At 37.0% G+C, this 23,675-nt stretch overlaps 1 protein-coding gene across 9 annotated transcripts in view; it reads left to right on the top strand.

Annotated features, from left to right (window-relative positions):
• Window positions 1-20,125, top strand: part of Dennd4a (DENN domain containing 4A) — a 133,950-nt gene extending 113,825 nt beyond the window's left edge. For 8 of the 9 annotated variants that reach the window (XM_074066245.1, XM_074066244.1, XM_074066243.1 and 5 more), the window contains 11 exons: window positions 5,438-5,627; window positions 6,880-6,974; window positions 9,444-9,619; window positions 9,707-9,853; window positions 10,794-10,992; window positions 11,225-11,479; window positions 12,545-12,662; window positions 12,777-12,803; window positions 13,261-13,423; window positions 13,586-13,650; window positions 18,820-20,125. In XM_074066245.1, the coding sequence (XP_073922346.1) occupies window positions 5,438-5,627; window positions 6,880-6,974; window positions 9,444-9,619; window positions 9,707-9,853; window positions 10,794-10,992; window positions 11,225-11,479; window positions 12,545-12,662; window positions 12,777-12,803; window positions 13,261-13,423; window positions 13,586-13,650; window positions 18,820-18,956 (1,572 nt within the window). In that variant the 3' untranslated portion in view covers window positions 18,957-20,125. The remainder of the gene's footprint in view (window positions 1-5,437; window positions 5,628-6,879; window positions 6,975-9,443; window positions 9,620-9,706; window positions 9,854-10,793; window positions 10,993-11,224; window positions 11,480-12,544; window positions 12,663-12,776; window positions 12,804-13,260; window positions 13,424-13,585; window positions 13,651-18,819) is intronic. The other variant, XM_074066246.1, reaches the window with a different exon arrangement.
• Window positions 20,126-23,675: the final 3,550 nt, after the last annotated feature.

Below are 23,675 nucleotides of genomic sequence, written 5' to 3'. Positions count from 1 at the left end.
AAGAAAAATATTCAAGACTTTGTGTTAAGCAAAGAATTCTTAGGTATTGTATCAATCAGCTTTTTATCTAACAAAATTCCTAACACAGACTACTTATGAAGAAAAAAAGGCTTATTTGTCTCACAATTTGGATGGCTGAAAGTTCAAATAGCCTGGATTCAGCAAGAACCACCCCTTGGCTATATCACCTCATGGTACCGATGGCAATGGAAATGGCAATTCAGGAGTGCACTGAGTATGCAAGTGATTATATCTCAAGCCAGAAGCCAACAGAGCTGGCTGGGGCCAGGCTTTCTCCTTTTATAACCACCCTGTAGGAAAACATCAGAGGTTTCATGAGCACTGCCTTCCAGAGTTCTTCCTCACTGACCTAAGACCCTCCTACTAGGCCATGATCCCAAACTTTCCAATACTGCCACCCTGAGGACTGACCTTTTAATCATATGAGCCCTAGGAGAGACACAAAGCTTATCCAAGATGATACTAAAATCACAATCTATGAAACAAAATATAAGTAGACTATCAAAATTCAAAACTTTATGCCCCAAAAGATACTAGTAAGATAAAAAAGAGGGGCTGAAAGCCAGGTACACATGGCTCACACCTGTAATCCTAGCTTCTTGGGAGGTTGAGATCAGGGGACTATTGTTCAAGGCCAGTCCAGGAGACAGACTAGGGGGTGGGGTGGAGTTTGTAAGACCCCATTTCAACAGAAAAGAGCTGGGCACTGTGGGAAGCATAAAAATAGGGTCATGGTCCAGACTGGCCTGGGCAAAAAGTAAGATCCTATCTCCAAAATAACTTAGACTAAAAAGGGCTGTTAGAGTGGTGCCTGCCTAGCAAGCACAAAGCCCTGAGTTCAAACCCCAGTACTTAAAAAAAAATTTTAAGGGGCTGAGATGTAGCTTAATAGTAGAGTGTTTGGCTAGCATGAGCCACACCCTAGGTTTGATATGAAACACTCCAAAAAGAAAAAAAGATGAAAAATGCCACAGATTGTAAGAAACTATGCAAATTACCTATCTGATAAAGAATTTGTATCCATAATACACAAACAACTTACATGACTAAGACAACTCAAGTAAAGAATGAACATAAGATTTACCAAAGAAGATACATGAACGTCCAAAAAGCATATGAGAAGATCTTCCACATGACTAGCCATTGAAGAAATGCAGAGTGAAACCATAAGTGACATAGCATCTCATACACACACAATAATGGCCACAATCTAAAAGACAGCAAATATTGGTGAGGATGTGGAGAAATGAGAACCCTTGTGCATTACGGTGGAAATGTACGGTGGTGCAGGCATTTGGGAAAGTAATTTGGCAATTTCTTTTATTTTTTATTTTTTTATTCATTCACATTTGCATAAATTGTTTGGGCTGGCAGTTTCTTTTAAAAGCAGAAATTTAACATGACTCAGCAATTTCATTCCTCCCTATCTAAGAGATACGAAAACCTACACAAAGGTTGGCATACAAGTTTTCATGACAGCATTCTTCACAAAGTAAAAGCAACCCCAATTTCCATTAACTGGAAAATAAGAAAATGTGGTGTATCACACTTTGGAGTACTGTTCAGCAATTAAAAGAAACAAGATACTGATACATGCTAAAATAAAATTGATGAACCTCAAAAACTGTTAAGTGAAAGGAACCAGATACAAGAAATTAAATGTTGTATGAAATTCAATTATATGAAATGTCCAAAAAGAATACAAATCTATGGAGACAGTCAATTAGTAGTTGCCTGGATTTAATGGTGGAAAATGGAGATTAATTGAGAACAGATAAGAAGGATCTTATTTGGGGTGCTGACCATGTTCTAGAGCCCCGTAAATTTACTATAAAAGCTATTGTACACCTAAAAGAATTTTATGGCAGGTAAATTACATCTCAGTAAGGTTCTTAAAAAATCAAAGCACTTTTTCTGACCACAGTGGAATTGGTTAGAAATTATTCATAATAATCAAGATGTCAAGAAAAAACAAAGTTCAAAATAATGAATCAAAGATAAAATCATTAAAATTTTTGGGATGTATCTTGAGATGTTTAGAGGTGAATTTATAGCTTTAAATGCTGTATTAGAAAAGAAAATTGATTTAAAATAAATGATTTATGCTTCCACCCTAAGAAGCTACAAAATAATAAGGACAGAATAAGTTGAAGGAAGGAAATAATAAAGATTTTAAAAAGCAAAAAAAAAAAAAAATCAATAAAACTGGAAAGAGGTGAGTAAAATATCAGTGAAACCAAAAGCTAATGCTTTAAAAAAGAATGACAAAACTGGCGCGCTCCTACCTGGAGTGACCAAGGAAAAAAACAGAAATCACTGAGAGCAGAAAGCCCCACCCTGATATTGCTGCTTTTTTCTTACTTAGTAGAATTATTTAAGGCTTAAAATAATGTTTTTAAAGCCTAGTTCTGAGGATTTTAAAAAAAAAATAAAACAAGCTCAGTTTCTTCTAGTATGCTCACAGTACAGAGCATTCTATGATCTCAAAATGTGGGGGTTCTTTCCACCAGCAAGTAGGCAGTCAGTTCTGCCATGGACAGCAGCATTGTGTCCTGGGATCAGATCAGTCCTGACACTGTCTCCCTGAAGATCGCAGTCAATCCCCCAAGGCTGGTTCATGCCAGTCACAAGCCTCACGTGATTTGACCTGTGCTTCTAACAAGGAAGTTTGCTAACACCCTTGCCATAGTATTCCAAAAATGCCAGAAGACCAGGAAAAGAAATGAGGGAGAAAAATACAGTAGACCCTTGGTACCCCTTCTGCAGGTTTGTTTCTCAAGGAGACCGCCATTGAGGAAAAACTGCAAATACTCTGGATACATAGAGCTCAGCACTGTACTGCAGGTGCTTGGTTCATTTTCCTCATAATGCCGCCCAGCTTCACTGAAGATAGGCTGTCTTTCAACAGACCTCACATTTTCACTTTATTGCTTAAATTAAGCATAGCAACTTTTACCTTGCTCTTTGGGAGGCAGATTTTCACAGAATGAAGAACAGGGAAACACTCAGCAGATCACACAATTTAAATACAGCTGACAATGCAGGACTAACTGAGAGCTTTTCCACATCAACTGAGCTGAAGAATGTGCATGTGGGAATTTAAAAGTTTTGTTTTTTAAATCTCTTTTGATTTTTAAAAATTTATTATTGTATTTTTTGCCATACCAGGCCAAAACTACGTGTCATAAATCTGCAAATAAAGTGGACTTGCTGTATTGCAGAAGAATTCACAAGACTCAGTATTAACACAGACTAGATTACCTTCTACCATGGGAAACTGTACCAAAGAAATGGCCCAAATGAGATAGATGCTTTAAAAATAGCTTTCCTGTATTTAACATTAGAAGAATATAAACTAGTTCACCATGACATAAACCTAAAATGTCTAGAAGCAAAAACCAACATGAAATGCATAATACCTACATGAGTAGAACCATAAGACCTTACTAATGGATTCAGTATTGGGAAGGTATCGGTTCTTCCCAAATTAACCTAGTCAGGTTAGTCCAGTTAAAATACAAAAAGCCAAAAAAACAGAAAACTGTGGAACCGAATACTAGGGTGACCAAACCATAATTTATTGAGAAGATTATGAGAATGATCAAGAAAATCTTGAAAAAGAAAAATATGGGACCACCCACTAAAATATCAGAACACATGCTAAAAACTATAATTAAGTGTATTACTTGATACCAAAGAAGATAAATGAGCCAGTGGGAATGAAAGCACGTCCAGGATTATATATGTATATAAAATGGGATGTGGGACATGAAGAGATAGCACTTCTAATCAGTGAAGAACAAGAGAATATTAAACAAATGTGTTGGGATAATTAGCTGCCCATTTGAGGAAAGAGTTCTGTTCCACATCGAGCAAAAGCAGCAACAAAAATACATGGAGTAGATATTTAAGTGAAAAATTTGAAGGTATTACAAAGCTTTTATCATTTTGGAGTAGAGAAAACATACAAACCTGGCATCATAAAAGATAAATGAATCTGATTACATAGAAATGTTAAAGTGCTTTATGATTAAAAATAACAATATATATAAACAACTAGAAGAACATAGGTTGTAATATCTGGGCATTGGAATTACAGGCATCTTTTAAATGCTTTTTCATACAAAACTCTACATGTACAAGATTTTCTCATGTTCTTTGTATAGACAGGAAAATTTTTACATATACTTTAGTGTTCTCAAAAATGAAAACTGGAAAATATGTCTTTAAACCTAAGTTATCGTAGAAGAGAATAAAATGTAATTCTAGTGGTATCTTCTTGGACTAAGATTTACAGGGAGGAAAATTAACAATAAATTAAGATTAAAAAGTCAGTGAAGTTGCCTTATTAACAAGTGAATAGCTTACTAGAGGTAAAAAAGTGATTTCTTAAAAATTGATGGCCAGCATGTTTGTCCAAGTTAGTGCACCTTTGTAAAACTAGTTGGTGGTTTTTCTGTTTGTTTATTTGTTTGTTTTGTCTCCAGAAGTTGTGATGTTGATTAACTGACCATCTGGGTGGTTAGGTGATAGGTGTTTCCACTACCTTACAAGTGATTTCTTTTTTTTTTTTTTAATTATTCATTTATTCACATGTGCATACATTGTTTGGGTCATTTCTCCCCCCTACTCCTCTCCCTCATCTTTCCTCCCCTCCCCCCCTCACTTCCAGGCAGAACCTGTTCTGCCCTTATCTCTAATTTTGTTGAAGAAAAGGCATAAGCATAATAAGGAAGACAAAGTGTTTTTGCTAGTTGAGATAAGGATAGCTATACAGAGATATTCCTAGTATTGCTTTCGTGTACGCATGTGTTACAACCCATGTTGATTCTTCTCTAACTAATCTTTACACTGGTTCCTGATCCCCTTCTCATGTTGACCTCTGTCGCGTTAAGGTTTTCTGTATTAGTTCCTCTGGAGTGCAGACATCAGATGCTTTCATGTTTTGGGTTTTCTACCTATTCCTATGTCTCCCATATGTGCTCTTCCCTTGTCATGTGATCCAAGTTCAGCCATATTACTGCATGTGCCCTAGATCTAAAGTCTGCATATGAGGGAGAAAATAGGATTTTTGGTCTTCTGAGCCTGGCTAACCTTGCTCAGAATGATGTTCTCCAGTTCCATCCATTTACTTGCGAATGATAAGATTTCATTCTTCATGGCTGAGTAGAATTCCATTGTGTATAAATACCACATTTTCTTGATCCATTCGTCAGTAGTGAGGCATCTTGGTTGTTTCCATAACTTGGCTATTGTGAATAGTGCTGCAATAAACATGGGTGTGCAGGTGCTTCTGGAGTAACCTGTGTTGCATTCCTTTGGGTATATCCCCAGGAGTGGGATTGCTGGATCATATGATTTCTTAAATAACTAACTTTAAATGTGAAGGAAATTAAGCTTATAATTATGTCCTTAGGATCAAAGTTCTGATCGTACCAGTCTTTCTTCAGTGGGAGCCCAGGATTCTGAATCTACCTCTTTGACAGATGAAGATGTTTGCCATGAGTTGGAAGGAGCCGCTTCTTCCCAAGAGAGCAGTACCACTTCAGGGACCAAGGGGATTGATCTCAGCCGGACAAGCCTGGGAAGTTCTGCCTCCTTAGAAGGTTTGTCCAGGCACTTCTGTCATACTGCATTTGACTTGTAGCAGCTTTGCTTTTTTACGATCTCATTTCTATTTTTTGTTTTATTTCTATCCCTAGAGGTAGCCATTTTTACTCAGTTTTGATTTATCTTTCCAGTGTTGCTTTTCTTAGAATAAAGTACAAGTATTTATATATATATATATATATATATATATATATATATCCTCATTATTTTAAATCTCAAAAGGTAATAGGCTATAAACTCTTTCCCATTCATTGCCTTCTTTTTTAACAAAATATCCTGAAGGTCATTCCATGTCATCACATAGCCATGTCCCTCATTCTTTACAGTGAGTAGTTCATATGAGTAGTCATACCATAGTTTATTTTAACCGCTTCCCGATGGACATTAGGCTTCCAGTCTTTGTAATGCTGCAGTGTGGAAGTGTCATGTTATACCTTTGCCAGTGTATCTTTAGAAGACACTTCCAAAATTCTTCCCTGAAGTGATATTTCCAAGTTCCTTCCCACAGGTGTGTACTAGTTTGGTTCCCCCTAGCATATGTGAAAATGCTTTTTTCCCCACAGGCTTGTCAACAAAATATGTTGGCAGAATTCTCAATTTTTGCCATCTGATAGGTGAGGAATGTAATTCAGTTTTGTTTCATTTACATTTCTATTATAAAAATTAAGTTGGGAGTCTGTCTTTAACATGTTTTCCTAGCTTTTCTATTTCTGGTGAACTGGTAGTTTACACTGTTACTTTTTGCATTGAAAAAGACTTTTTCATTATTTGTTTTTTCTAAATGATCTTTAATATTTTGGGTTTTTTTTCTTTTATTCGTATGTGCATACAGTGTTTGGGTCATATCTCCCCACCCTTCCCCCCAGATCTTTAATATTTTGAATCAAACAGGTTGACATTTCATCTGAGAATTTATGAAAGTAAAAGATTTTTGGGGGGGGAGGAGGGTGAGAGTGAAGTTTGAACTCAGCTTGAGCTTGCAAAGCAGGTGCTCTAACACTTCAGCCGCACCTCCAGTCCATTTTGCTCTGGTTATTTTGCAGATTGGGGTCTCATAAACTATTTGTCTGGGCTGCCCTTGAACCATAATTCTCCTGATCTCAGCCTCCCAAGGAGCTCGGATTGCAGGCAAGAGCCACTGGTGCTTGTCAAAAGAATGTTATATTGAAGTATTTATGGAAGTGAAAATTCTGTATTGTTTCTCATCAATTTTAATGTTGCTTCTCTTTGTTTTTTAATAACAAACAGGATCCCTTTCAAAGTTCACCTTACCTGGGAAATCAGAAGTGACATCTCCCCTCAATACCAGTAATACAAATATCTTCCAGAACTATGCAATGGAGGTACAGTTTTATTCAAAAGAGCATCTTTGTGTACTACTTTATAAAATATTGATGGTAGCTGTTAATAAAAGTTAAATATGTAGCATCTGAAATTTCATAATGTGAATCCCATCTGAATAAAGTTAAAGTCTGATATTTAGGTATCTATTATTTCACATTATTGAAGTCATGCTAACTTTATTAGCATAGTTCCATGCTTTCTTTGAAGTTTATCAGTATATGAAAGTTTTCATTTTCAGCATTTATATTTATTCCTTCTCATATGTATGTTCTCGTTAAACATTTATTTCTCACTAAAAATAAACAATGTTGCTGTGCAAGTGAACATTTTTGATGAGGGTATGGAAAGCAGTTTTGGCTTTATATTGTCAACTTCTTTGATGGTACTGGAATTTGAAGTCAGGGCTCCACACTTGCTAGGGAGGTGCACTATCGCTTGAGCCACTCCACCAGCCCTTTTTGCTTTAGTTATTTTTGAGACAGAATCTCACATTTTTGCTTTAGCTGATCCTTCTGTTTATGCCTTTTGCATAGCTGTGATTACAAGTACACACTACCACTTTCAGCTTTATTGGTTGAATTGGTGGGGGGGGGGGTCTCACTAACATTTTGCCCAGGCTGATCTTGAACCGTTGTCCTCCCAATCTCCACCTCCCAGGTAACTGGGGTTACAGGCATGAGTCACAACACCTGGCTTATGTTTTCAACTTCTTCCATCAGGTTTTTGTTGTTTGTGTCAGTTTGATAGCAGTATCTGTTGGGTACTCTGCCATACCCTATTTTCTTACAATGAAAAAGTTTATACTTTAAAATTTTTCCTGTAAAAATTTTAAGTGTGATTGCTATTTCATGCTACTTTACATAAATAAATTTACATATGGCTGGAAAATAAATGATAAACGCTGATGTTGTGGTTTACAGATTTTTTGTGACTTTAGGAATTCCTATATTTTATTAAGGTTAAAGTAATGACAGCATTTACAGTGATGCACCTTAAACTAATACTCTTGTAAAATACATTGATTACAGACTCAGATGTTACAGGTATCTAATCTTCTTCTCAATTGCTTTACTGATGACAAACCAGTGAGACTTTGTGGCTCAGCACTGGCCTGAAAGCTACCTGTAGGCAGCACTGATCTGTAGTTACAAGTACCTGTTTTGTGTATTGACAAATAAGTTCTGAGTTTACTTTTCCATTAATAAAACCATAGCAAATTTTATGGGAAAAATGTCACTTAGATGCAAGTTTCTCTTTTGTGCAAAATTTTGGATAGACTTAGCTGAAATGGTTGAAGATGGATATAATAACATACTGAATGTGGTTCATTTTTTTGTTTATAATGTCTGAGTCCTTCCGAGTTTTATTTTTTAGTAGATTTATTAATTGAAATGGTTTTAAATTCATAATATGCATTGTCTAGCCTGCTTTTTTTTATTCATTTATTCACATGTGCATACATTGTTTGGGTCATTTCTCTCCTCTGCCCCCCGCCCCCACCCTCTCCCTCCCCACCCTTCCCCACCCCCAACTTCCAGGAAGAACCTGTTCTACCCTTATCTCTAATTTTGTTGAAGAGAAGAAATGAGCATAATAAGAAAGACAAAGTGTTTTTGCTAGTTGCAATAAGGATAGCTATACAGAGAGATTCCTAGCATTACTTCCACGTACAAATTTGTTACAACCCAAGTTGATTCATGTCTAACTGATCTTTACACTGGTTTCTTATCCCCTTCTCTTGTAGACCTCTGTCATCTTAAGGTTTCTGTATTAGTTCCTCTGCAGTGGGGACATCAAGCACTTTCATGTTTTGAGTTTTCTACCTATTCCTATATCTCCTGTATGTGCTCTCCCCTTGTCATGTGAACCAAGTCCAACCACATTACTGCATTTACCCTAGATCTAAAGTCCGCATATGAGGGAGAAAATAGGATTTTTGGTCTTCTGAGCCTGGCTAACCTTGCCCAGAATGATGTTCTCCAGTTCCATCCATTTACTTGCTAATGATAAGATTTCATTCTTCTTCATGGCTGAGTAAAATTCCATTGTGTATAAATACCACATTTTCTTGATCCATTTGTCAGTAGTGGGGGCATCTTGGCTGTTTCCATAACTTGGCTATTGTGAACAGCGCTGCAATAAATATGGGTGTGCAAGTGCCTTTGGAGTAACGTGAGTCGCATTCCTTTGGGTATATCCCTAGGAATGGGATTACTGGATCATATGGCAGGTCTATGTTTAGATTTTTAAGACGCCTCCATATTGTTTTCCAGAGTGGTTGCAATAGTTTGCATTCCCACCAGCAGTGTATGAGGGTTCCTTTTTCCCCCCCCCATCCTCACCAACAGCTGTTGGTGATGTTTTTGATGATGGCTGTTCTAACAGGGGTGAGGTAGAATCTTAGTGTGGTTTTGATTTGCATTTCCTTTATGGCTAGCCTGCTTTATAAAGTGTCATCTTGTCTGTAGGTTCTCATCTCAAGCTGTTCTCGGTGTAGAACTTGTGATTGTCTTGTCCATGATGAGGAGATCATGGCTGGATGGACAGCAGACGACTCCAATCTCAATACCACCTGCCCATTCTGCGGCAACCTTTTCTTACCCTTTCTGAATGTGGAGATAAGAGATTTGAGACGACCTGGAAGGTAATAACATAGGCTTCTTTTCCTTTTTATGTTTAAGGATCATGTCTCCTAGAATATTTCAGAAAACTCCTTTGGTTCACATTCTAGGTACTTTTTGAAGTCAACTCCATCCACAGAAACTATGCACTTTTCGTCCTCTTTTTCAAGTCAGACAAGGCAGTCTTGCATTTCAACATCAGCCTCTGGTCTTGACACATCTGCTATCCCTATTCAAGGGAATTTTAATCTAAGTAGGTAAGTGTGATTATGTGGAACTATATTCTAACAGTATTTATTGCACATGTTTTAGATGTGTGACAGAAAAATCAACTGACCATTTCAAGGTTTAAATTTCTGTGAAAAATGTGCATGCTGGTAATCTCGGCACTCAGGAGACAGAGATAGAGGGGTTGTGAGTTTGAGGTCAGCCTGGGATATATTGTGAGATTCTGTCCTAAATAAATAAGTGAATGAATGAATGAGTTCTGTGACAAACAAATTCTTTAGCTAACTAAAATAATATGAAAATCTCTAATAGCCTAAGTATTTAAATATAAAACATCTATGATATTATACTTTATAATAATGTTTACCAAGAAAACATTGGGAACTGGTATAGAAACTATAAAATTAAACTAAAACTTACATAGCCTAGTACCAGTAATCTACACTTAAATGCAAAAACTGACTTCCATTTTGCAAAGGTGCCATATCAGCCATGGATAGCTGGACAGGTGAATCCATATTGGCAACTGCATATGGTATTGACAAGCTAATGTAACCTGTTGAATCCTAAATATTTAAACAGTAAAACCAAAAACCTGAGTGTGCACCTTCTTTCATGAAAATCTGTCTTCAACTGTCTTTTACTGGCCTGTGACTCCTAAAGGAATACATCCAGTTTTTCTACTTTGTATCCCCAAAGGCCAGTGTGATACTATATCAAAGTTATCTACTAAATGTGTTGAATAAATGACTGAGCCTTGACTATTTAAAGTTCACTTGATAAATAGAAAATTTGGCATAACTACTACACAAAAAATATATATCCTTTTTCCTAGCTGAAGCCTTGTAACATATTTTCAGTGATTTATTTTGCTGCATCCAATTCTGATTCTAAAAGGGGCATGGTTCTTCTAGATAAAATAAAGAAAATCCTAGACACTGATAATACTTCTTTTTTCAACACCCAAAGCAAATGTAAACTGCAGGAAAATTCCTGTGCCCGAAGTATTCAGATCCCTGCCAACAGATCAAAGACAGCCATGTCAAAATGTCCCCTATTCCCAGTGGCCAGGAGCATTGGTACTTATGGGCCCTTGGATAAGGAAGACACTGGAGGACAGAGAATCCTTCCTACAGGCAGCCTACCAGCTACTTTACATGGAGCAACAGTATGTACCTTGGTGTTTTTCTGATTGGTAAATGATTTCATGATTTTGTTCCTCTTGTCCTGAAAGCCTTATGAACTTCAATTTTATTATTGTCATTAAGACAGTTTTATAATTGTCCATGATACAGTTATATTACCCTTCTCTTCATGGAAATCATTCACAGAAATTTTTTTAAATAATTTAGTATTATTGTTTACATATTTGTCATTTGTGGTTTTTATTTATTCAACAGGACTCTTTAGGATTAGAATGGCACTTTCCAAGTCCAGATCCAGTCACTGTCCCATATCTTAGTCCATTAGTGGTATGGAAGGAGCTTGAAAGCTTGTTGGAAAATGAAGGTGATCATGCAATAACAGTGGCCGACTTTGTGGACCATCATCCAATTGTTTTCTGGAACTTAGTGTGGTATTTTAGGCGTCTTGACTTGCCAAGTAACTTACCTGGATTGATTCTTTCTTCTGAGCATTGTAACAAGTATTCAAAGGTATGCATGCTACTGTCATCATCAGTGTTTGCATATTCCTAATGATAAAAAAATATTGTTTTTATGCTATTTTTAATAACCATCTAATCTTTAGATAAGTAGAATTGTCTTTAACTGTGTTTACAAATAATTTTTCTTATAGTCTGGTCCTAGTTTTTAGCCTTCCCCTAATTTACATAAATCTGCTTAAATGTTTGTTACTGTTTCAAAAATTATACTGGCAATGACTCTTATAAGAAGGATTTGTGAGTTAACCCTACTTGTATTTCATATACCTCTTTCAAAAACAAGACCAACACGTTTTAGGAGGATATCTAGAATTTATATTGCAAGCATGTGCTACCATTCTCTTCATTCTTTTACTTTGAATTTTTGCTTAATATTTAGGCAATTAGCTTGTTAGTATTTTCACTAATTTTTTTCATTAATTTTTCTAGTGCTGGGGATCCCAAGGCCTCAGGCATGCTAGAAAGTGCTCTACCACAGAGCTACATCCTTGGCCTCCATTTCTATGAAAGTGTTTTACCCTTTCATATGCTATTACCATCACTAAAGGGCAAAGCTAAGTCAAGGAACTTTGTCTTCTCCTTGTGCTTCTTGTCTGTGGTTATACATGTGCTTTTGGTTTCAGTATATCTTAAATGAGTGAAAAAGGTGTTAATTCAGTCTTTGAACTGATAAAGAATGGGACTCCTAGGGCTGAGGATGTAGCTCAATGGCAAAAACACTTCGATCCCCAGCACTGGGAAAAAACAGAATTTGAATAGGACTCCTGGATTCTTTCTGTGGACTCCAAGTCATGAGCAGGGACAAGATTAGCCCTTCGTGGCACTCTTTCTTACTCAGGTACTTTGTTAAATCTGCTACCTTAGAGGTCATTAGTTTCTCAACTCAGCCTGTCTTCCTTTAGTAGATACCAAATGCATACAAACCTGTCAATTTCTGTTTTCTCTTTTCTCCTGTACATTCTCATCTGACAAAAAAAAAAAAAGATTATGAGGATTTTATAAAATATTTCCAAAAAAATACCATGTAAAGATCATGAATTTTTTTTCTACAACACAGATTCCTCGCCACTGTATGTCTGAAGATAGTAAATACGTTTTAATACAAATGTTATGGGATAATATGAAATTACATCAGGACCCAGGGCAGCCCTTATACATCCTCTGGAATGCCCACAGTAAGTACTATCCTAGAATGTGGACTTTGCTTCTCAGATAGAAATCTCTACTTGCTTTAAGTAGCTACACTTCTGTATAATGACCGTTTTACTATACTACTTTTTGTCTTACAGGTCAAAATCGTACTCTTTTGTTTGAGAGTGAGTGTTAACTTTTGATTTTTTTTAGTGCTACCATCTATGGAAGTCAAGTTCTTTTGGCATTTTTGTTTTGGTTTGGTTTTTGAGGGGTGCTACACTGCGTATGTGCTGGAGGGGTTAGTTGTGTTTTGTACAGTCAGTTTTCAGTACATTGCTTGTCCCAATTTCTTCTTTTTACGTATTTTTTATTTCCATCCCTGGCTGCTAATGTAGAATTTCCTTCAGGTGCTGTATTAAGGAAAACTGTTTTTAGTTATTGTCTGTTTGAGGTCACAGAAAGCTTTTAGGCTTATTTTTGTCTTTTTTTTTTTTTTTGTAGATTTCTATTCCTTTATCTATGGCTTTTAATTTATTTGTAGTGCTTTGTAACGTCATTAACAGCTATCATTTGCTATTTAATTTATTTCTCCTTTCTACACAGAACATTTCCTTCATCTCCTGTTTTGTTCTTTTACAGCCCAAAAGTATCCAATGGTCCATTTACTGCAAAAAAGTGATACCTCATTTAACCAGGAACTATTGAAAAGTATGGTAAAAAGTATTAAGATGAATGATGTCTATGGACCCATGAGTCAGATTCTAGAGACACTGAATAAGTGTCCACATTTTAAAAGACAGAGGTAAGTCATTTTCTTACAGAGCATATCGCTCCTCAAAGCAGATACATCTTTTGGGCTTAGCTATTTTTAGTATATCACATGCTTATATTAGCATAAGACTTTGTATAGAGAAAGTACAGACTATATAAATACTAATATATTATCTATGTCTTTTCCCTCTAGGAGTTTATACAGAGAAATACTGTTTCTCTCACTTGTGGCACTGGGAAGAGAAAATATTGATATAGGTAATTCAGTATAACAAATATACAATATTAACATAGTGCAGTATAGTGTTTCAAAGTATTTTTATTGGTGGTCTTAATTATTAATATTAAGTCATTAATATTAGAAAATTCTTTGATTTTTTTTAATCTAATATAGAAGATATTTTGATACTTTAGTCATGGAAATAATAATAATGATAAATAATAAGTTAACCTTGGTAGGCCTCATACTGTAGCAGGTCTCTGTCACGTATTACCTCCTATAATTCTCCCAAAAGTCCTACAAAATAGGTACTGTTATCATTTTCATATTATTGAGGATTCTGAGGGTCCAAGAGGTTAAGTAACGTACTCTTGGTTTCCCAGAAACTAATAGAGCCATATTTAAACCAAGCAGTTGTAATTTCCAGTCCCATGCCTTAAGTATTATGTTGTACCACTAATGATATTAAGCCTGCTCAGAAAGAGCAAGGTAACTAAATATGTATTTTAGGGGCTCCCAAACTATTTTGGTCATCATCTTCTCCCAGTTACTGGACTTGGCCTCTTTGTTGTTGGTGTGTTTTGAGATAGGGTCATTGTATGTTACCCGTGCTAGTCTCAAACACCTGGGTTCAAGCGATCCTCCTGCCTCAGCATTACACTCAGCCATCCTGACCTCTTTTTTTGTTTTCTCTTGTTTTTACTCAAGGTTTCTCATTTGTAAGGTAGGTGCTGTACCACTTAAGCCAGGCCTCCTCCCCTTTTTGCTCTGTTATTTTGGTAATAAGCCAGGCCTCCTCCCCTTTTTGCTCTGTTATTTTGGTAATAGAGTCTCGCTTTTTGCCCAAGCTGGCCTGGACCATGATCCTCCTATTTCAAGCTTCCTGCAGTCTTTGGGATGATAGGTGTGTGTCTCCATGCTTGCTTTTTTCGAACCATGATCTTACCCATCTCAGCCTCCCAAGTAGTGAGGATTATAGTCGTCATTGAGCCTGGCTGGCTCAACCTCTTTTAGGTTTCTACTTTCAAGTCTTAAGAAAAAACAAAAATAGCCCTGGTAGGCAAAATGAAGAAAATTGGTGGTAGACCTAATTTAAATGGCTGTCACGCATTGAGAGACTCAGTAGAATTTTGGCATTCTGTTTAAGAATTTATAGGTTTGTGAATAGGTTGATGGAAATGATTATTGATACATATAATTCATCTGACTTGAGTGGTCTCTGACTTGGGGGCCCTACGTAAACCCACTCACCAGTTAATGAGAGAGTATATAGTTGGTCATGCTTCTATTAAATAGTTATTATATACTGGTCTTAACAAAAACTAATTCTTCAGGGCCAGTGCTTAACTTTAAAGTGAAATAGCTATATATTAGTGGCATCAGAGTTATGATACTAATGTACAATAAGCTTGTACACTATCATAGATTCCTCAGTCAAAACAGATAGAGCATGAGTAGAAAGCAAGGGCTTTCCCTCAAGTGCTGGCTTCCCAACAAGTTCACTGAGGTACGGGTAAGAGAGCAGTAGTTCTTGAGTAAAGCAGAAGGCTGAGCCCAGCTGCCCTGCTTAGGTATCCCAAGGGTTTATCAGGTGCCCTCTGGCCAGAAGTGATCTTGTGCCATGGGGCATTTATTAGCCTTCATGCCATGAGACCGGTTGTAGAATTTTGCAGCAGAGGTGTGTATAGGTGAGATGGCAGGCATCTTCTAGATGGAATTATTAGAGGAGTATGGTATTTTAAAGACAGAAACACTAATTAGAAAATGTGTTTACAAGAAACTTGACAAATGATTCTACATTCAACTGGAAAAATGATCATGCAGGAATAGGTAGGAATTAAAAATATATAATAAAAAAAAAAGCCAGTAGGGAATCGAAATGGTACACTAGAAAATATCTAGTTAACACAAAGGAAGGAAACCAGGCACAGTGGCTCATGTCTCTAATCCTAGCTATTCCAGAGGCAGAAATCAGGAGTAGGCTAGCCTAGGCAAAAAGTTCTTGAGACCTCATCTTAAAGCTGGGCACCTTTGTGCACCCCTTCATCTCTGTTACATGTGGGCAGCACAAGTAGTAGGATCATAGTCCAGGCCAGCCCAGAAATAAGCTAGAGATCCTATTCAAAAAATAACAAAAGCAAAAAGGTCTGTGGGCATGACTCAAGTGGTAGAGCACCTGCCTAGCAAGCACACAGTCCTGAGTTCAAACCTTGGTATCACCAAAAAAAAAAAAAAATGAAGAAGGAAGAAAGACATAGCACATATAGGGAAAAATAGCCAAATTGCAGTTAGAAGTCCTAATTTATCAGTAATTGGGGAGAGACAGAGAGAGAGAGAGAGACTGACTTTAGATTAAAGATAAATAGGTAGAAAGTTAAAGAACTTTTTAAAAATGCTCCATTCAAGAAAGGATATCAGACAAAATAGATTGCGACAGAGACTGTTATTGGAGACAAAGAACATTTTATAATGATAAGAGTCAATCCACCAAGAAGGTGTAATAATTATAAAAATATGTACACCTTAGAAGAAAACACAGGCATAAATCTTCATGATCCTGGAATAGACAATGGTTTGTCTTGACATCAGAAGCACAGAGGAGCAAATAAAAAGGTAATTTGGGTACCATCACATTAAAAATCTGTATGCAGTAAAGGACACTATCAAAATATGAAATAAAGCCCACAGAATAAGAGAAGACATTTGCAAAGCATATATCTCATAAAACTTATATTCAATATATAAAGAACTTTCATGACTTGACAGTAAAAAGAAATAATCCATTTGCTCAACAGGTGTTGGCAAGGATGTGGAGAAATGGAGGCCTGTATATAATGCTGGTTAATGTAAAGTAACATAGGGCATAAAGACTAGAAACAGTCTGTGTCTCTTCAAAATAGTGAACATAGATTTTTAGTGTATGAACCAGCAGTTCCACTCCTAGGTATACACGAGAGAATTGGGTATATACTATATACCCAAGAACACAAATTTTTTATGGAAACTTCTATATGAATGTTTACAGCAACATTATTCATAATAGCCAAAAAGTTGGGGGACCCAAATATGCATCACCTGATTAGTGGGGAAACAAAATACGGCATATTTGTACATATTTATTCATCTATAAAAATGAATGAAATACCGATACACACTACAATATGGGTTAACCGTTAAACATGTTTATCGAAAGAAGCCAGACCCAAAAGACCACATGACTGCATTTACATGAACTGTCCAGAAAAGGCAAATCCGCAGTGATAGAAGGGGAATGGTTGCAAACTGCTGTGAAGTTTCTTTTTGGTGAGATGAAATGTTTTGGGATTAGTGATGTGATTGTATGATCCTGTGACTGTGCCAAAAAACACTGAATTTTACACTTAACATTGGTGAATTATAAGGTATATGAGTTGTATCTCAATTTTTAAAAGCTTTTTAAGTAATAAAAAGATTAGTAGGAAATAATTTTTAAAGACTCATTAGAGGGATTTGCCTTTGTGGAAGCCACTATAATTACAACAGGATGATAAAAGTACAGGCAGTGCTAGAAAAGTCAGCAGGACTGAACAGAGTCTGAAATGAAACATAGAGCCATGGAAATGCAATACATGATAAGACCAGTTAGGAAAAGCAGACAATTAAATAGTGTGGAAGCAATCATTGTAACCAGTGGGAAAGATGCTAGAGCTTACCAAAATCAGGAGTAATGTCCTTTCAGTTAGACCATTTAACCATGTCTGAACAGAGTGGCTACTGAGAAGGGTTATACAGGTCAATTTACCTTCCCTTTATTCTCTGCCCAGCAGAAGCCCAGAGCACATTCAGATCTGACTCTAGCCCTCTGCATCCAGAGCAGGCTGGACCTTCAGCCTGGAGAAGCTGACTTGCTTGTGCAGTTGGAGGGAAGGTGTTCTGATGTCTGTCATCCCCCTAAAGCAGAAATAGGGAACCTGAGTGACATTCAGACTTAATTCATAGCTCACTTAGATTTCTAAGGGCAGTTTTCTCCATGCTGTGCTAAAAATGAGTGGTAAATTAGCATGATTTCTAGACAGAAACTTTTAACAGAAGTTTGTCAACTTGTATTCTCTCTGTTACATGTAGATTATGTCTGAGCAAAAAGCACACAAACCTTGATATAAATGTCTTTTTTTTCCCTCACTGATAATTGAATCCTAGGCCTTATATTTGCTAGGCAAGCACCCTAAAACTAGATCTGTGCCCCCCATCCTTTTAGTTTTTTATTTTGTTTTTGAGATCTCACTAACTTTGCCTGGGCTGGTCTTGAACTTGCAATTCTCCTGCCTCTGCCTCCCAAGCCTGGCTAATGTCCTTGATGATAAAAGTTGGGCTGAAAAATGTAACTTGGTGCTCAAGCACTTGCATGCTGGATTTATCTCTAGCATAGCAATAATAATAATAACTGATAATAATAATGAAATCAAAGACAGTGAGCTCCATCTATTTCCCATGAGAAAAAAGGGGAAAGTCATTACAAGGTGATGTCAGAAGATATTTGGATTTTTTACCCCAAGATTATCCCATAGTAGAAAATTTAGGGCACAAATTCCAATTGGAGCTAAAATTTAAATTAAAAAAATTAAACTACACGGTCAGCCAAGGGAAAAAGTTAGTGAGACCCCATCTAAACCAACAAGTTGGGCATGATGGCAGCATCTGTGATGCCAGCTATATGGGAGGCTGTAGATAGAGGAGGATCATGGTCTGGGTTGCCCTAGGTAAGAACATGAGACCCAATCTGAAAAATAACTAAAGCAAATAAGGTGTCTGGAGGTTTGACTCAAGTGGAAGAGCAGCTGCCTAAGCAAGTGTGAGGCCCTGAGTTCAAACCCCAGTACGGCCCCCCTTCTGAAAAAATTAAACCATTAAAGTAAAGGAAATATGGGTAAAGTTTTTTCTTAATCCTGGTGGGAAATGTCATTATTAAGTATGAAAAGAAAGGTATAAACGTGTGTATGGTGTTCAGTGGTTTTAACGTCTACACTTGGTACAGATGTTAAAAATTCAGCTGAGTTCTAAATGCCATGGACCCCAATGTCCCCCTTCAAGGTATGTTTGAATGCAGAAATGTCCTTGACATGTTCTTGGCCCCTGATTTTGTAGTTCTGCAGTATTATAGAAACATGATTGTGGTCAACATCAGACATAATTTCTTTATGCCTTTATTTTCTTATGAATTTTTGCAGATGCATTTGACAAAGAGTACAAGATGGCATATGATCGTCTCACACCTAGTCAAGTCAAGAGTACACACAACTGCGATAGACCACCAAGTACCGGGGTGATGGAATGCCGAAAAACCTTTGGAGAGCCTTACCTTTAAGATGTGTGTGTGTACACTCAGTACATATTGTATAGTCAGTGTACAGAGTAGCACTTTTAGACTCTAAACGTTTTTCTTCAGTTTTTGAGAATGCATTCCTAAATGCTTTGGAAGGTTCTGGGAGCTTATGTATTATGTACAGATGTTTTCAGAAGAGAGTGATGACAGACAGGGAGAAAGCCATTTTGTTTCCCATTTCTTCATTCTTTTTTCTTTACCTCCCTGTAACAAGTAATTATTTTTGTGATGAGGAAATCAAAATTGATTGCTGTGAAATAAGACAACTTTTTTATGGTTGGAAAAATCATGTATGAAACTTAGGCAGAAATGTAAGACTAAAGACCTCCTCTTTTCATAGACTGTTCAGATTCTCACCAGGGAGTTGTATTATACATATTTTAAATTGTTTATAGTAAGTTGATATTTTTTTAATTTTTAAATTTAATATAGCAAACTTAAAATGAATTTGAACTTATGAAGCAAGTGTTTATTTTGTCTGCTGCTATTTGAAGTATAGTACAGCTGCAGATCTCTCTATATATATATCTCTATATCTATTTTTTTTATTACTTGGGAGAATGACTTTAAAATGTCAGTGCTAGTGTCAGTGTTGTCCTAGGATTGCATGTTAACATCCCTAAGCTAACTGTGTGAGCGAGTCACCGAAGGGCAGTGTGCCCAGACCAACTCACTGCACCTGTGCGGGGAGAGTCAGGTGGCTCACTATGTCATGATTCCATAACCTCCTCTACTGCTGTAATATGTACAATACACAGGGAAGATAGCTCACAATCCAAATATCAATTTAAATTTTAATATCTACCTTGGGAACTATGGTAGACAATTGACTCTATTCCACATTTCATCCTTATTTTAATATCTAAAATGTTGGGTGTGATGCAAATTGTACTATAAATATTTATCTGAAATATGGTTTACTGGGGTATTCTGTTAATACTATATATAAAGATTCAAAGTATTTTTTGAAAGTAGAAATACAGTATCCCTCTGAAAGTACAGCCAGATAGAATTTCCCATATTGAGGAACCTAGCTTTTCAACAGACTTCAGAATCTGAAGTTTATGGAATCTAAAACACAGAAATATCCATAAATTAGACAATAAATTGAATGTTTAAACACCATGAGTATTAAATTGACTTTGAAAATATGTCTTAGTCATGTTGTTTCTAATATCACTTTCTTTGGGTAATTTCTGATAAAGAAAAAGCATCCTTTGGCCTTTAGAATTACTTACAGATTTTCAGTAAATATTATATCTACATTTGCACAGATTGTCATTATTGAAGGAAGTCTCTAGCCATTTTAAAGAAAAGAAAAAATGGTCCCAAACTGGGTATATAAAGCCAGTAGAGCCATGACACTTGGACTGTAAGTACCTTGGCGTCCCAACTTCAGAATCCATTCAGCTATGGAAAAATCATCTTGTTTTTTTGCAGTACTAGTGTTTGAACTCAGGGCGTTGCACTTGCTAGGTAGGCACTCTACCACTTGAGCCACACTTCAGCCCCTTTTCCTATTAGGTATTTTTCAAATAGAGTTTCACGTTTATGCCTGGACTGGCCTGACTGCCATCCACCTATTTATGAATCCCACATAGCTGGATGGCAGGCGAGCACCATCACGCCCAGCTTCTATTAGTTAAGATGGGGGTCTTCAGGTTTCACTACCTTTTTGCCCAGGATGACTCAAAAATGTGATCCTCTTCATCTCTGCCTCCTGAGTAGGTATGAGCCACTATGCCTAGCTTTTCTCTTTTTTTAATTTATAGAGACTAGAGATTCATTTAGCTCATGGTTCTAGAGACTGGAAAGTCCAAGAGTCCTAGTGAGGGCATCATGGCAAAACAAAGCCAGAAAAACCATCTTTTCAGGTCATGCCGCTAATGAACAGCACCAAACTGAAACATTCCATAGCTTCTAATCTGACAGATAGTGGAGCAAGTGTAAAAATGTGAGACTTCATTTGGGTTAATTTGAGGCTGACCTTACTTACTTGAAAAATCTGATATGCATGTACACCTGCTGTGCTCAGTGAGCACCACACTGATCTCACTTTCTTCATTATTGAGATCCCAGTTTCCGATACAAGTGGAGTCATGTTCTCTAAATTGCTCAAAATGGAGAGAAACATGAGACAGGAAGCTTTTGGTATTGGCGGTAAACATCCCTCCCAGCAGGATCCGGGGTTCATTTCTGGTTTTTTTGTTGTTTTTATTCCCCTGTAAGAACAGCTTGCACTATTACTTTCTGTTTCTGTAATACAGACAACATGTGTGAATCATAATTAATTGATTTCAAGTGTCTGAAAAGTGAGGTAAAGCCCTTTCTTTTGGTCTGAATTCATTTGGAAGTGTGAATATAATTATTATCTCTTTTTTTCCTACCCTGAGTTTTGTTTCTACTTTTGGATAAAGTCGTGCTTCTCTTCCTTTTAATCCCCAGGGAATGTTCTTGGACAAAGTCAATCTTTAAAAATAAAACCTCGAGCTAGAGGTGTGGCTCAAGCAGTAGAGTGCCTGCCTAGCAAGTACGAAGCCCTGAGTTCAGTCCTCAGTACTGCCAAAATAATTAATAAATAAAAAATTATAAAAGCCTAAAACCTGACTAGAAAGTGGTAAATCCTCAAAAAAAAAAGTTAAAATAGGCATTCTCCTTTAAAACTGCAAGCTTTTTCCCAATTTTCCCTCTGTTCACCATACACTTGGAAAATCATGACCAATCGGGGTAGAAAGGTTCCCTTTCCTACATTACCTGTCTGTTACTTTCCTGCTCTTAGTTTGCCTGGTGTTTAAATTGTTGAAAATAAGGCACGTTCTCTGTGAGGATGTGTTCACTATTTTCTCTCCTTACATCTAAACATCACACGCTTGTCTCTATATCACACTTCAGTTGTTAACATTTCCCTACTCCTGACACACAGCGGATTTTGTGAGTCTTTCTATATAGAGAAATGGCCCTGGAAAATGTTGGTTCAGTATTTTAGGCAATAAATAATTTTGCCGATAATTACTGTTATATTTTAGTGTGATTAACAAGTGCAAGCCAGTTCTGTTTATAAGTTGGATTGTATTTTTAAATACTGCACAATATGTGGAGAGAAAATGTGTTTGATAATGTACAATATTCAGCTTCATTTGGATTTCTTCCACTAAAACTTAAAAGCTGCTTTAGGCACTTTATGTCACAACAAGAAGGGAAGGAGCAGGCTGCCTCTGTGAGGGGGCCTTGGCCCTACAGGTAGCATGCTCTGCCCTTTACTGTTTGGATGCAACGCTAAGCTTTATTTCAGAATCGAACTCTTAATACCTGCATCATCTTAATACCCTCAGTACCTGGTGTCTTACCCTCCTCCTGTGGCCCTAAAGAAAGCACATCTATTGATGAAATTGTTTTTGTTTACAGAAGCAGCAATGCGCAAATCAATATAGGAGTTACCTGATTGTGAAAGTCTGTGTGCATGTTCTTATACAGACTCTTCTGATGAAGTTACCATTGCCTCTCCACAATTGCTGTCCCTTTGAATGGCTGCCTCCTTTGGTATTTTCTTTCCAAATATGCTACTGTGAATTTACAAAAAAAAAAGCATTGGAGCAACTGATGGACTGTTCCATAAATGAAATTCCCCAAGTTTTGCTTGCTTATCACAGTAAAGACTGAAGACCAGAAGTGTACTTTTGCTTGACCAGACCAACTTGGCTCAGTATCCTCCAGGCTCTAGTGAGCCCTAGAAATTGGCAGATGTGCTCATGAGACCTCTCTTTGTACCTTTCATAGCCGCAAGTCCTAGAGCACATTGCAGGCTGTACCTGCGGGGTATAGCCTCCCACAACAGAGGGATTAGAAGCAGAGGTATTCATCAACATAGAGGCACACAATTACCTCCATTTATCTACCAGGCTGTGCCCTAAATATTCTAATTTCTGCTTCCTTCAGAACTCAGTCTTTAAGTAATTCTCATATAGGCAGTGTTGCTTTTTTAAAAGCCTCTATTTTGATAAAACCATCTTCATATCTATTGTTGATAGTACAATATAATGTTCAAACATACCAATTTTCAAAAATTTTGAATAGATCCTTTTTCAGGTATCTAAAGAATCTTTCCTCATTTAATTAGAAAACATTTTTATGTTTTAGAAGTCTGTCACAAACCTATTACCAGGGCCATCAAGGGGATGGAGACATCGTCCCTGCAGCCACCCACTGTCTCCTGGCTCAGACACCCATGTGGGGCAGTTTAGACTTTCTAGGCTGAATGAATGACGTAGAATGTGTCCTATTTTGCCTATCAAGTGAAAGGGCCATCTCAATATTATATTGACCTTTTCAGATGGTATTTTATCTCTAAAGAAGCATGATTTTTTTATTGTTACAGTACATTTGTAAAGGGTGACAACAATTTTAATTTCCGAGCATAACAAATTGATCTTTTAGAAGTTACAAGTTTTCCTTGTCCTTGAAATCTGTTTTTTTCTCTTCCCCCAGTGAATTCCTACCCATCTGGCAAGACCCAGGTTTTTGTTGTTGTTGTTCTTGTTGTTACTGTTGTACTGGGATCTGAACTCAGGGCCTCGCCCTTGCTAGGAAAGTGCTCTACGCTTGAGCCATGCCCCCTGACCCAGCTTTTATTCCTTGTAACTTGTCCTTCCCTGTCAGTGTGTAGTGATCAGAGCATCCTTTGTTGGCCAAGGGAAATGCCAG

The sequence above is a fragment of the Castor canadensis genome, chromosome 2, assembly GCF_047511655.1.
Source record: "Castor canadensis chromosome 2, mCasCan1.hap1v2, whole genome shotgun sequence".
In the NCBI taxonomy this organism is placed as follows: Eukaryota; Metazoa; Chordata; class Mammalia; order Rodentia; family Castoridae; genus Castor; species Castor canadensis.
Note: the sequence above shows the minus strand (reverse complement) of the source record. Positions and strands in the feature narration are given on the sequence as shown.